Genomic DNA, 12,693 nt, shown 5'->3' on the forward strand with positions numbered 1-12,693 from the left:
CTCTCGCGGGAAATAAATCAAATTATATTCCCATAAACATTTGAATAATATTTTCATTTTCTATTTCAAACTTGTGTCAAAGTTTTTCAGAATTTTCAGTTACTTTCGTTTGTCTTCTCGAAAGTTTGCCACTCTTTAAACTTATAAGTAAAATATGAAATTGGAATAATGATAAGCGACCTCTACCCTAAAGTTATCTATTATACCCTTCAAAAGTTGGAGTTTAATTCTCCAATGATTTGTTCGTTGAATTCGTTAATTGTTGTTAAAGTGAATTCACAAATTCCACCATGAAACTTATATACCAAATTGCCACTTTATAATATATTTAGGTGGCATTTCATGCCAATTACAAAAATCTAAGGAAATTTCTTTTAATTGAAAAGATCCAATTGTCTAAAATTTAAAGATCAGTATGTAAATGATTTATTACAAATTTCGCAGATCACTGATCAGATATCACTCATCCGATATCAAAGTACTATTTGATTTGCTCTTTATTGTATGCAATTGAATGAAAGTAAAAGTTCAAAAAACAAAAAAAAAACACAATCACTCATGAATATTTTCATTCATGAATTCAAAAGAGGAGACCGCACACCATATCAGAGTGAGAGACGTGTCTAAAGATCTGTATCTTAGAGCAAAGGAGTTTGCACGAAATTGTGCAACTGTCAAAATAACATTTATCATATATGCATAAAAAAAGGGAAGAAAAGACACAAAGACACCTTTTCGCCGTGAAAAGCACATGAGCAGAGGCATGTCAACAAGGTAGTCGCATTTATCCATCGGGATGTGAGACATGAATCGCACTTGTTGCTAAATATTTGACAGCAATGCAATGCATCATTTCAAACTATGCAATAAGTTAAAGCATGGTCGGGAAGGGGGATGGTGAAGTTCGTTGCCTAAGTCTTTTGTTTTTGTTAAGACTTTTTTGTTTACGCTATTACGATTAAAGGTCAACAGCAGTCCGAATATGAGAGGAAAATGGTAACTGGCACACGACAATGCACACAATGTAAACGATTTTTACATAATAATATGTAACTACATACATATATAAACAGATAAAGGCAGATGCTGATAGAGAGCCAAAGCGAGATGGAGATAGTTTGGACCGCTTAGTATAAAAACATTTACCACATTGAAATGGCCAGACAAACAGAGACAATCGTCTCGATCATCTTCATCTTCGTCACCGTCTCCGTGCCCAAACTCAGAGAGATGCTCCGACGTCGATAAAAGTGAAACCGAAATTGCCAAGTACACGGCGCGGCACTCGCGGCGGAGGCGCCGATGATGCCATTGACATTGCATTTTTAACTCTCAACGCGCGGCCATTAGATGTAAAGAGCAAAACAAAAAAGTAAAGATTTGCCAGCCAACCACCTCCCCCCCTCCCCCTTGGCCACCGCTTCTCCCTTCCCTCTTTACCCTCAATCCCTCTATCCAAATAGATGCAAACAATGGGCAGGCCATTACGCCAAGGCGCCCGCAAAAAAAAACACAAAATTATTGCTAGCTGGAAAAATTATCTATGTGTGTGTGTGTGACTTGTTTTTTCACTCGCTCGCCATCTCTTTTCCTCTTTCACTCAGTTGAAAATTTATTGTAATATGCGCACATTGGTAATTTTGTATTATTTTTATTATGAAATGCTGTGTGGATAAATAAAAGGCATGCGGCTGAAGATGGAAAATTGCGTTAGCCATTGGCTGGGGGTAGTAGCAAATATAATAGAGAGAGAGACAGCCAAGACAGGTGAAGATTAGGATTTTCACTCAACTGTTAATGTTTCTTCTTTTTTTCTTTCCGGCGAGAGTTGGGCGAAACTTGTTGCCAATATTAATGTAAAATCCAATCCAACAAACAAACACACAAACCAAAAACCAGACATTTATGAAAATCTCACAACATTTGAACCTCAGCATCTGTTATCAACGCCGATTCATCGATGATAAACTTGACCTCTGTTCCAAACTATTGTTTGGCCATCGAAACTAAAACCCAATTAAATGCACATAAATATGCAAATTAGGAGAGACGAAAAAAAAAAATGGCCAGCAAAATGGAAACTAAATGAATTGTAACAAGCAATGAATAAATGATCGAAACATATATGAATATATATACATATATATATATGTATATTTGGCAATACCCAATATACGGAGGCCCCATCAATGCCAATCAAATGGCCAACTAGCATGTCAAAACAAATGCTGATCAAGTAGGCATATAGCCAAAGATTATGGACCAAGTTTAAAGTGAGAGAGATGGACGCAGGGCGCGTCAATGTGAAATTATGCAAATGTGCGGATAGCTTGTTATAAATACTGATTGAGGTGGACAGGTATGCAGATAAAGATTGGACTGAAACCGAGAAACACACACAAACACACACACACACAAACGATATACACCTTACAACAATTACATACGATTTTATTCGACTGAGCTTTGAATTCGTGTGATGGACAACAAAAGTTTGGTAGCCACAAAGGCAGTTAAAAGGCCATAAAATACTGTAACAAATTGATTGGGAAATATTAAAAACATAAAAATAAAGCTTGAGATGAACAGATCTTTGTATTTCCTTTAAAAGTGTCCCAGTGATCACACCTATTCAAGTAAATCTATGGTAATAATTCGATTCGAATCGGTAGCACTTTGCAATGAACACAAGCTTTTAGATTAAGTCTGGTTACAAATGACGATTCATTTACATTTATCCATCCAAGTAGAAATTTGTCACTTCATTCATATATTTAACCACAAGTTTGCACAAGTCACAGATCACAGTCACAGATCACAGCCACAATCACAGATCTGAAATTGAAGATAAAAATTATTTTTCACTTGCAAAGTCTCTTCTTGGTCAGCCTTTGAATTCATATTCCATCTCGCTCTAACCAGTGATAACGACATCTGAATGCAGTTCTTCAAAGTTGCGGCTTCTTTTATACATTCAGGGAAATCGTTCTCCAAATATATGCGCTCTAGTAGATCTGGAAGGGAAAAGATAAAGAAAACATAATAATGATTACAATAATTAAAATTAAATAATAATAATTATTATTTACTTACTCAGAATCTTTTTAATCAGCCATTAAATATATTTTTTTTACCACTGCGACAAGGGACGTCGAGAACCGAACGGGGCAGCGCAGCCCCGGCAACTAATGCACCCCCCTCAGTTGCAGCGACTTTTATAGGCCTAGCGCTAGCAATGAGCGGGAGAAAGCGCAAGAATCATTCTCCCACTGAAGTGCACTGCACTCTCTCTCCCTTTCACTCACACGCTTCATTGCACTCACTGTCGTAAGCTTGCATATGAGAACGTGCATGTAAGTGGGAGTCAGTGAGTTACAGCAAGAGAGTGAGAGTGCGGTTTGGCGCGCTTTGTGTGGGAGGGAGCGCAAGAATGAGTATGGAGTGAAATGTAGGGATAGAAAGAATGCATGCTAGAAAGAGAGTCTTACACTGGGAGAGTGAGAGGTGGTGTTAGTGCGCTTTCAGATCGTCGCAGTGTGTGAGCGAGAGAGCTTTTTAGTGAGGGAACTATTCTTGCGCTTTCGCTCTCTTTCTATTCTAGGGTGCAATAAAAGCTGAAATTACTAATTAGCAAATCATGAAAACTTCTAGATAAAAATTAGATAATTTAAAAAAACTGCCTATAAAGTGGATTCGTTTAAAAATTACCAATTATTTAATACATTTATTTTGGATTCTAAGCTGAAAATTAGATTTATAAATCAGTTTAAATAACTAGTTTGCTGAAAACTAAACACACGATTTAAAAGCTTAGACAAGCCACTGTCATAGGCTTATGTATTTACACTAAAATCAACTGTAATTAATACAGGCTTAGCTCTTGTTTAGTATTTGTTTTATAAATCTTAACTCTGAAAGTAAACATAAAACTTTGACACAAATAAATACATATTTTTAAATAGACTCTTTTCAATACACTTACGAAAGAGACTAATATTAAAAGCCTAGAGACGAAAAATAATTGTTTTTCATTTTATAAACGACAAAATAATCAAGCAGAAAATTAAATAATCATTATTTCATAAGTGAAATATCAAAAAACTAGCCAGCAACCTTGACAAGTAAAAGTTGCAGTGAGAGCTTTGAGATAATTTAATTAATTTTTTTTATTTCATTTTGGCCAGTTTTGCAATTGCTTAAAATGTGATCTCAATCTAAACACTCATTTATATGCATAGACTTACAAACTTAATCTTATGATGATGATTTGCATTTGGTAATAAAATTATAGTTATTAGCCCCGTAAAGGTTAGCTAGTTAAATATCTGTGTTAGTTTTTTCTTGGGCGTGAACTAGTCCGATCATAAACAAAATTTTATTTGCCATTTTATGATTATTATTTGAATTTTTTTCGATTGGAATTTATGATTATTACTGGCATAGAAAATATATGTACATATAATTAATACAGAAACATGTTGGCCCACATAAAACATAAAAAGCAATTAGCACACCGTTCCAATGGTTACAATGTATCCAATGGATTACGTTATCTGCCATCCAGATGGACAACAGCAGCAACTTTCGAGCCATGTTGGCAGCAGGTTTCCTCTGGTTATCATATGGCACACATGACGTGGCCACAGCTGCTTAATAGTGCGTGGATTATGCTACCAAGCTTAAGCAATCCTCAATCCAATCCTCGAAAATGCAGAAATGCAGAAATGGAAAAATGCAGAAATGCATCTGCAAAATGTGAATGTGTCCGAGTGGCGGGGCATGTGCAACAGGCGTGAAATTAATCACCCACAATGTATGTCTGTATGTAGCCACAGGCGGCAGCTGACAGCTTAAATTACTCGCATATTCGCCTTATGGGATATGGATGTGATGTGATGTATATGATGTACCCATTTTAGTGTTTTTTTTTGTACCTCACAGATCTGGGTTACCCAGTCTTACATATCGAAAGTGAAGTTTTTATTTAGTTTTTTTGTTTTGTTTTTGGCCAGTCTCTTATATAATTTGCATTTGCTTTTCACTCGCACAAGTTTCCTTCAGAAAAAATTTCAACCCACACACAAATGAATTGAAAAATAAACACAATATAGACTGCTGGAGATTTGATGATTTGATTTATTGCTAATTTACTAAAGTTGCTTTTTTTTATTGTTGAATCATTTTTACACTTTGCCTAGGCGCATATTTGTGGCTTAAAAGCCATTGAGCTCTTCTCTCCGTGCGGAACTCTGTAGCTAGTCAAAAAAAAATTTATTGAATGGGTAATTAAAGAAATTTTATTGAGCTCTTCGTGTGTGTGTGTGTATATGTGTGTGTGTGCCTGCCTTTTGGCATTTTAGATGCTCGTTAAATGTAAGTTTAGCACGCGAATAATTTTATATTCCATAAATTTATGAAAGAGCAATAACCGACATGGAAAAATTGTTAATTTTTTTATTGAAATATATAAACAGATGATAAAAAGACAAAAAAGTGTTGGGAAGATAAACTATTACTTGGGATCATAGTTAATATAATTAATATAAATGCATTCAGAAGCGAGACAAAACTTTAGTATATCAATTTACTTTAGTATATCAATTTAAACTAGACTTACTAGATTAGAGCAAGGCCAAAATGATATGAGTAGAAAAATTGGCAATTTTGTTAGCAATTGAAACTATCTCTGGCATATATTAGGTAAAATAACAGATCATTAAGGCCTAGGAAATTTAATAGATATCGAAGGTATACAAAAAGTCATTACTTATTGTTAATTTTATTAGGTTTAGGTAAGAGCTAGACAAGTTATTGTTTTTAATAGATTACAAAGGCAAAATATAATTAATAATTTAATTTTTTCTGAAAAGTTAGGAATATACTCCTAGTCAAGCAGAGCTTAAAAGACTTTATACTTTTCATATATAAATAAATTGTAAGAAATAAAATCTGAAAAAGAAGAAATAGGATGTTGAAATTTCCTTGGTCTACCAAGTTTAAAGTAAGGATATAGAGAGAGATTTATCTTTATTAAGCTATGTTAAACATTCCACTTCAAAATCTCGAACTAAGCTTTAGCATTACTTGTCGATCATTAGAGATATATATCTAAATATATATATCTCCATATATCTTTTAATGACAGTTTAATTTTAACATATAAGCAGACATTTGCATAATTGGTCTTAAGTATCTTAAGTATGATGAACAATTAAAGTAGCCTTTATATGTTTATATCTTTTTTGTAGTTGTGGGATTCAACACTTCCGCTTACAGTTGGCAGGCGAAATTCATGTTTTCGTGTAGTAAATAAAATGAAAATGCTTACATGCAATATTACTTACCTATTTCTTGTTGGCTTTACTTTAGCCATGGCGATTGACCATTACAATTTATGATGATTACTTCTTTTTTTTTCAAAGGCGAGACTTGTATACCGAAATCTCGCCCTCTGTCTCTCCGTTTTTTTTTTTTGCTGCAAAAGGGAACCGGCAACTTGATTAGCGCCAATACCGCAAGACTTGACGAACTGTCTAACCACCAACTGTATCTGCATGTCTGTCTGTGGCCAGCTTAATGCCAACGATGATTTCCATAGTGAAATTGACGCAAATGAGCAGCCAAAGCAGACAGCGCTATTGATTTTGTGGCTTTTTATTTGGCCAAAAAAACAGAAAACGAAATAACTGCAAGAAAACTAGTTGTACAACAAAATAATTTCCCATCAAATGTTGTTTTCCTGCAGTCAAACTGCAATTGTGGGTGATCTATGCAATTGCAACCATCCTTAGGTAGTTGCCCTTTTGCAGAACTTGAACTTTAACCTTGGCTAAATTTTATCCATTTGAGGGCAATTCAGTTTGAAGTTGATGGAAAAATGATTGTTTAGCATCACAAATGATCAAGTCATGTTTTTTTCTTGAATTGATCGATGATTTTTGTGTTTTTTTTTTTGTTTTAGAAAGTCGTAGGTGCTGAAATCAATGAGAAGCCTGATTACCTGTCGATCTTTCACACACACTTACACACACACAAGTAAAGTAAATTAGCCAACATGTCTAGCTTAATTTGATTAACAAGAGAAATGTCTTATATAAACCAAAACGAATTCAAATCTACATAGGAATGTTTTGTATACTTATATATTTAACTGCCTCTCTCCTTCTCACTCACTTAATTTTCATCTGTTGCTGATTTAAAGAAAATTTTGCAAGCAAAATGGAAAAATGCAAAGTGCCAAGTGGCAACAACGTGACTGACAAATCCTGGGGCACCCGCACCCTCACCCAAACCAAACCGAAACCAAAACGAAAACAAAACCAAACCAAACGACAGGTGGTCAGATAGGTTTTTGCCTCCACAGCAATTAGCCTAAACTTTCAGCAACAACAAAGCGTTTGCAGGCAATTTGCAGAAATCAATCGTCAAGCTGTTGAAATTGGGGGGAAAATTGTGCAAAAAAAAAAAACAAGAAATAAACTCTAGGAAGACTGAGACTTCAATGGAGATGCACCATTACCCAATGACTGGGCAGTCTCCCCCATCCCCTGGAATTCGTAGCATAATGTGTTATGATTTACTGCCTTGTGCAAATACCGCAAAGATTAACATGCTGAGATTAAATGTTAGCTTCACTTGAACTAACCATTGAATCAGTGGTAAGGAGGAGGTCATACCAGTAACTCGAGTTGCTCAACTAAAAAAAATACAAAATATTGCACAATATGCAACACGTTGCTTTTGTTTTTAATCACAATATCATTTATTTAATGAACTCTTTGCTATTCAGAAAAATAGGATCTAGTCCTTTCAAGCTTACAGATCCCAAGGTTGCCTCAAGTAATCGAGCTTCAAATTGGAGCTAAATGGAGCTTCAACTGAAGATTGGTTCATTAATAACCCGTGAAATGAAGGTCTTTATGAGGGGGGCACAGTGACTTGTTTTATTTTTCAATGAATAGGTGCATATCTTATGGATATTCGCTAGAAACTAAGAAAAGTGAACCACTGTGCAACTTATTAAGCTATCACACAAGTCATAATCTTCAATCATTAGGCATAATGTTGAATATTTCCTCTACAATTTTTGTTTTTGTTTGTACTTATGACCCGCAGAGACAACATTTCAACAGTTTGCCCTGGTTGCTGCTGGGTGTGCTTTTGTTGGCGGCATTAATGCTTCAATTGGTTGCCGCCGAGGAGGAAACCGAAAATGCCAGCACCGAGAGCAATGAGATTATACCAAGAGAAGCCATACAAAAGTTGGATTTTTCGGTGCGTCAAGCTCTCTTGCGGGCCATCGATAAGCTGGAGCAAGAGGAGGCGGCAGAGTCAGCCAAGACAAAGAGCACGGAAAGCCCACACATAGCATCTACCACCCAGGCAACCATTTCGCCGCGAGAGAAGGAAGAAATCCTCGAGGAGAGCACAAACGAAGCTGAGACAGAGCCCGTGGTGCCCACTGTGCAATTCTATACGGCAACCTTCGATGAACGTAATGCCCAGGAGCAATTGCTGTCCTCGTTCATTGATCGCTCCAAGGTGTGGAAGAAGACAACTTTGCGCAAGCAAAGTTCTCCCATATTGCCACTGGAGGAGGAAACGGGGCCAGAGAATAAGCAACTAACACGTAGTGTCGATAGTGCCTCGGGTAAGAGTGGTTCTGGTTCTGGCTCGTTGAGCAGCAATGAGATCTCTCATGATGGCAGTCAAGAGATTAAATTCGAGATACGTAGCAGTAATGCAAAAACCACTACAACGACAACAACAACATCTACGACAACAACAACAACACCCAGACCACGTACCACACGTCGTCGCCCAACAACTACAACAACAACGACAACCACCACTCCACGTCCCACCCACAATGAAGATGGTGAGAACATTGAACTGGTGGACAAACAGGACATACGCATACAAGAAGCTCCATTGGTCACTGCCTTCACCGTAGATTTGGATGAACGTGGCACAGCCCAGAAATTCCGTCCACTCAACTTGCCCAATGGAGGTCAATCTCGGCCTTTGGCCTATCATCATATTGGACCCACCATTACCAAATTGAGTGTATTGGAATCGGAACCGCCGGCAACTCCGCTGCCCACTCAAAATCCAGCCACATCGAGCACAACTCAAATCACCACGAGCACATCTAATAGTTTCTCGACGACTCCCGCTCTTTTGGCCAGCAGCAGCAGCACCACCAGCAATTATATCAAGGTAAAAATCTCATATAAATCTCTAGATTATTTCTATTTTTATGCTTCTTAAACAGGAACCACTGACCAACTTGGATGCACCGCCCAGTGTCAACAACTATTTGATTGAACGGCATCGTGCCCTGGAGCAGCAGATCTATCAATTAAAACTCCAGGCCCAGCAGCAACAGGCTTTGATCTTGCGGCAGTTGAAATTGCTCGAGGAGCAGACACAGAGTCGTTTTCAGGCCGCCGCCGCCCCCATTGCGCAACAGCAGCAACAATTGCCGTCGCCTCAGGCACAGCAGCAACAGCAACAGCAGCAACAGCAACAGCAGCAGCAGCAACATGGTTCGTTGGAGGCCATACAGACTGCACTGCAACCGCCCTCGCCGGGTTACTCCATAAGACCTTCGGTGGAATTTATACCTAGCACACATACCAAAACCATTATCTATCCCACATATCCGATTGAACAGCAGCAATTGCCGTTGCGCGATGCCGTTGCGGGTCATAAATTTGCCCTACAGGGCAGCAGCAGCAACAACAACAACAATAACTATCAGAAATTGCCAACACCAACGAATGCAGTGCAACAAATTTTCCAAAATTTGCAACAAAATTTACAAAAAGCCAATGAAAATGCCAACAACAATAACAACAACAACAATAATGTGCATATACAACCCTCAAATCAGTTTAACTTTGCACCTGGTGAGGCGTCACTATTACAAGCTCTGCCCCAGCATAACTATCAGCAATTTCAACCGCAGCAGCAGCAGCAGCAGCAACAATTGCTATTGCCCAGCTATGTAACAAATGCACTCTATCAACAACAGCAACAACAACAACAGAGGGCACGCCACTTTCGTCAGGAAACGGGCACTGGCAACTTTGGTCTTAATTCAAATGTGGAAATCCAACCTAGCAATTCATTTGCCACAACAATTGTTAGCCAGCAACCAGCAAGCAGCAGTTCAAATCTAGAGAATCAAAATTTCTATCGCCAACATTTGACGCCACAGTTGAGTAGCCGTTTGCAACAGAATGCCCAGCAATATTTGCAACAGCAACAGCAACAATTGCAGCTGCAGCAACCGAATGGGGCAAATGACATCACACCCAGCATCAACTCAGGTAATCCACATTATAAATTTAAACACCATAATAATAATAATCATAATAGTCCCAGTGACATCAATCAGCTTAGTCAATTTAGTAATTTAAGAAACTTTGAAGAATTGAAAGTAATTAGTAAAGTTTTAGCTCTCAACCATGGCATCCCACAATTCTCTCCACAAAAACTGCACTTCAATGGGTCCTTTTGAGCACCACCAGCACCAACACAAACCGAAGCCATCACCAATTCTCCTCCCTACTCTACCGCACATTGCACACCACCAACACCATCACAAGCAATCCTCGAATATTTCAATTGTATATCTCCCTTGAGCTGGATTTTTTTGAAGTTTACATTTCCGTTCCTGTTCCTGTTCCCACTCGTCCCCCTCACATACGTTCCGCACTTTTAACGTAATTAAGTTTATTTTTCTATCTTACAAAACATCTTTGTAAATACGCATTTTAAAACATAAGATTTAACGAATAAGCAATTTAACAACAACAATTATAAAATACAAAGGAACATCAACAAGTAATGTGAAAAATAACACACAGAGACAGCGGAAAATGTTGAAATGTAATAATTATTTATTTTTTATGTGAATAAAATATATCGTCAAGTACACTTTGAAGCGATTTTCAATTCTAATATCGACAGATGTTGCCTAATTATGGCTAAGGTAAGTTAAACAAGGTTAAGAGGTAACGTAAATTTCCATATTATTATTAGCAATTTACATAGAAAATTATTAATTGTTGAGAAACAGAATAAATAATCAACAACATCAAATTTTAAATGAAAGCCAAACACTTTCTTTGTTTAAAAAACTCCCTATTTTATTTGTGAAAAAGAGGATAGAGGAATCAGACTTTGCCACAAGAGGAAAATGAGGGGATTGTATTTTCCAAAAATTATAATCAGTCTTTAAATGTTTAAACAAAATAATATTACGGAGCAAAACAAGTCACCTACCTTGCTAATTACTTTACACACTGGAAATTAATAAATATCCAATTATTTATTCCTTTTAATATCTAAAGTTTAAAGTCTAAAGTTTAATCATTTAAGAAAATATAAAAACAAAGGAACAAGCGAACACGGCGAGCGAATGATTGTGGCAGAAAAGTGAGTGGATCGAGAAGCATAATTTAATTTTACATTAATTTCGGCCTGATGGAAAATTTAGCATATTTCATGTACAAAATTTCATTCAATTTAAAGATATAGTCTTGGATAGCTAACGAAAATGGTTTAGTACACATTTTATAGTATTTATTACTATAGAATAGATATATAAATCAACTTTTCCATTACAAACGACTCAGATAAAACCTATTATTAAACCATTAGGTTAAGTTCTTCTTAAGTTCTTCTTCTTGCTTCATGTTTAGAAAAATTTATTGACTGAAAGAAAATTTATAGTAAGACTTGGAATAGAATAGATTTTCCTCTTATAATTTAAACCATAGAGGAAATTTATCTTAAAAGTTTGGAAAAATCAATTGACTGAAATAAAATTTAAAGTGAAACTTCGAGCGGAATAGATTTTCCTCTTAGAATCATCTGGTTAACAACTAAAATATTGTAATTATATAAAGAATCTCTTTTAATGGAGAAATTTCAAAAGTTTACTTACTGTCATTCTTATATAATGTTTCCAAAAAGGCAACCGAAAGTTGATATTTGTTTGAGTTATGTCAGTAATATTATTATTTTGTTTATTGCACAATTACAATATACATATTCACTTTCATATAATTTATTACAACTAAATTACTATAGAATAGAAAAATATGTGTGTAGGTTGGTAGAGGGGCGGGGTAACAGAAGAGGTCTCTGTATTAGTTTCGAATGTACTTCTAAATTGAGTAGGGGCGGGATAGGGGGATGGGGGAAAGTTTAGTTAGTGTTAACATAAGCCACAGCAATACTATAAAATGGAAATGGTAAACCTCCAAGTAACTCTTTAGTTTTCCCGATGGCCAATTGTATAGTATTACCATTTTTATATATCTCACAATTAACAATTAAATAATATGGTACATTCACTTGTTGTTTGTTTTCTTTTTTTTTTTGTAAAGGGCTTTTCTTAGGATTTTTTTTTATAAAAAAAATTTCAATATACATAGGTAAAGAATTCGTTTTGAGCTTAACAAAAACGCAAGCTAACTAAATTTAAAAACAGATTAGATTAGAGTAATATGCATTCAATCATTCATTCATCAGTAAAATAAATATATATATATATATTTAGATTGTATATAGATTTGTTGTTGTTGTTTGTTGTGGTTCTTGTTATATTCTTTTGAATTATCATTTTTTGTTTGTTGTTGCACGTGTAAAAAGGTATCACTATTTCTATATATGCATCTA

General features: G+C 36.0%; 1 protein-coding gene and 1 long non-coding RNA gene across 2 annotated transcripts; one reads left to right on the forward strand and one right to left on the reverse strand.

Annotated features, from left to right (window-relative positions):
• Positions 1–2,529: 2,529 nt before the first annotated feature.
• Positions 2,530–3,172, reverse strand: LOC111519215. Its single transcript, XR_002724287.2, has 3 exons — positions 3,094–3,172; positions 2,920–3,014; positions 2,530–2,835 (listed from the first exon to the last, which is right to left on the reverse strand). It is a non-coding gene; the product is annotated as an uncharacterized LOC111519215 (long non-coding RNA).
• A 1,358-nt stretch (positions 3,173–4,530) lies between these two features.
• LOC6647223 (putative mediator of RNA polymerase II transcription subunit 12) lies at positions 4,531–10,525 on the forward strand. Its single transcript, XM_023178891.1, has 4 exons — positions 4,531–4,593; positions 8,116–9,219; positions 9,275–10,322; positions 10,464–10,525. Exons 1-4 carry the CDS (start codon positions 4,531–4,533, stop codon positions 10,523–10,525), a joined length of 2,277 nt encoding a protein of 758 aa, XP_023034659.1.
• Positions 10,526–12,693: the final 2,168 nt, after the last annotated feature.

This window comes from Drosophila willistoni, chromosome 3R (assembly GCF_018902025.1).
Source record: "Drosophila willistoni isolate 14030-0811.24 chromosome 3R, UCI_dwil_1.1, whole genome shotgun sequence".
In the NCBI taxonomy this organism is placed as follows: domain Eukaryota; kingdom Metazoa; phylum Arthropoda; class Insecta; order Diptera; family Drosophilidae; genus Drosophila; species Drosophila willistoni.

Coding starts and splice junctions, on each gene's coding strand:
- LOC6647223 (XM_023178891.1), top strand. CDS start 4,531: ATGTATCCAATGGATTACGTTATCTGCCATCCAGATGGACAACAGCAG. Junction 4,594..8,115: donor AGCAGCAACTTTCGAGCCAT/GTTGGCAGCAGG, acceptor TATGACCCGCAG/AGACAACATTTCAACAGTTT. Junction 10,323..10,463: donor GGCAAATGACATCACACCCA/GCATCAACTCAG, acceptor GTAAAGTTTTAG/CTCTCAACCATGGCATCCCA.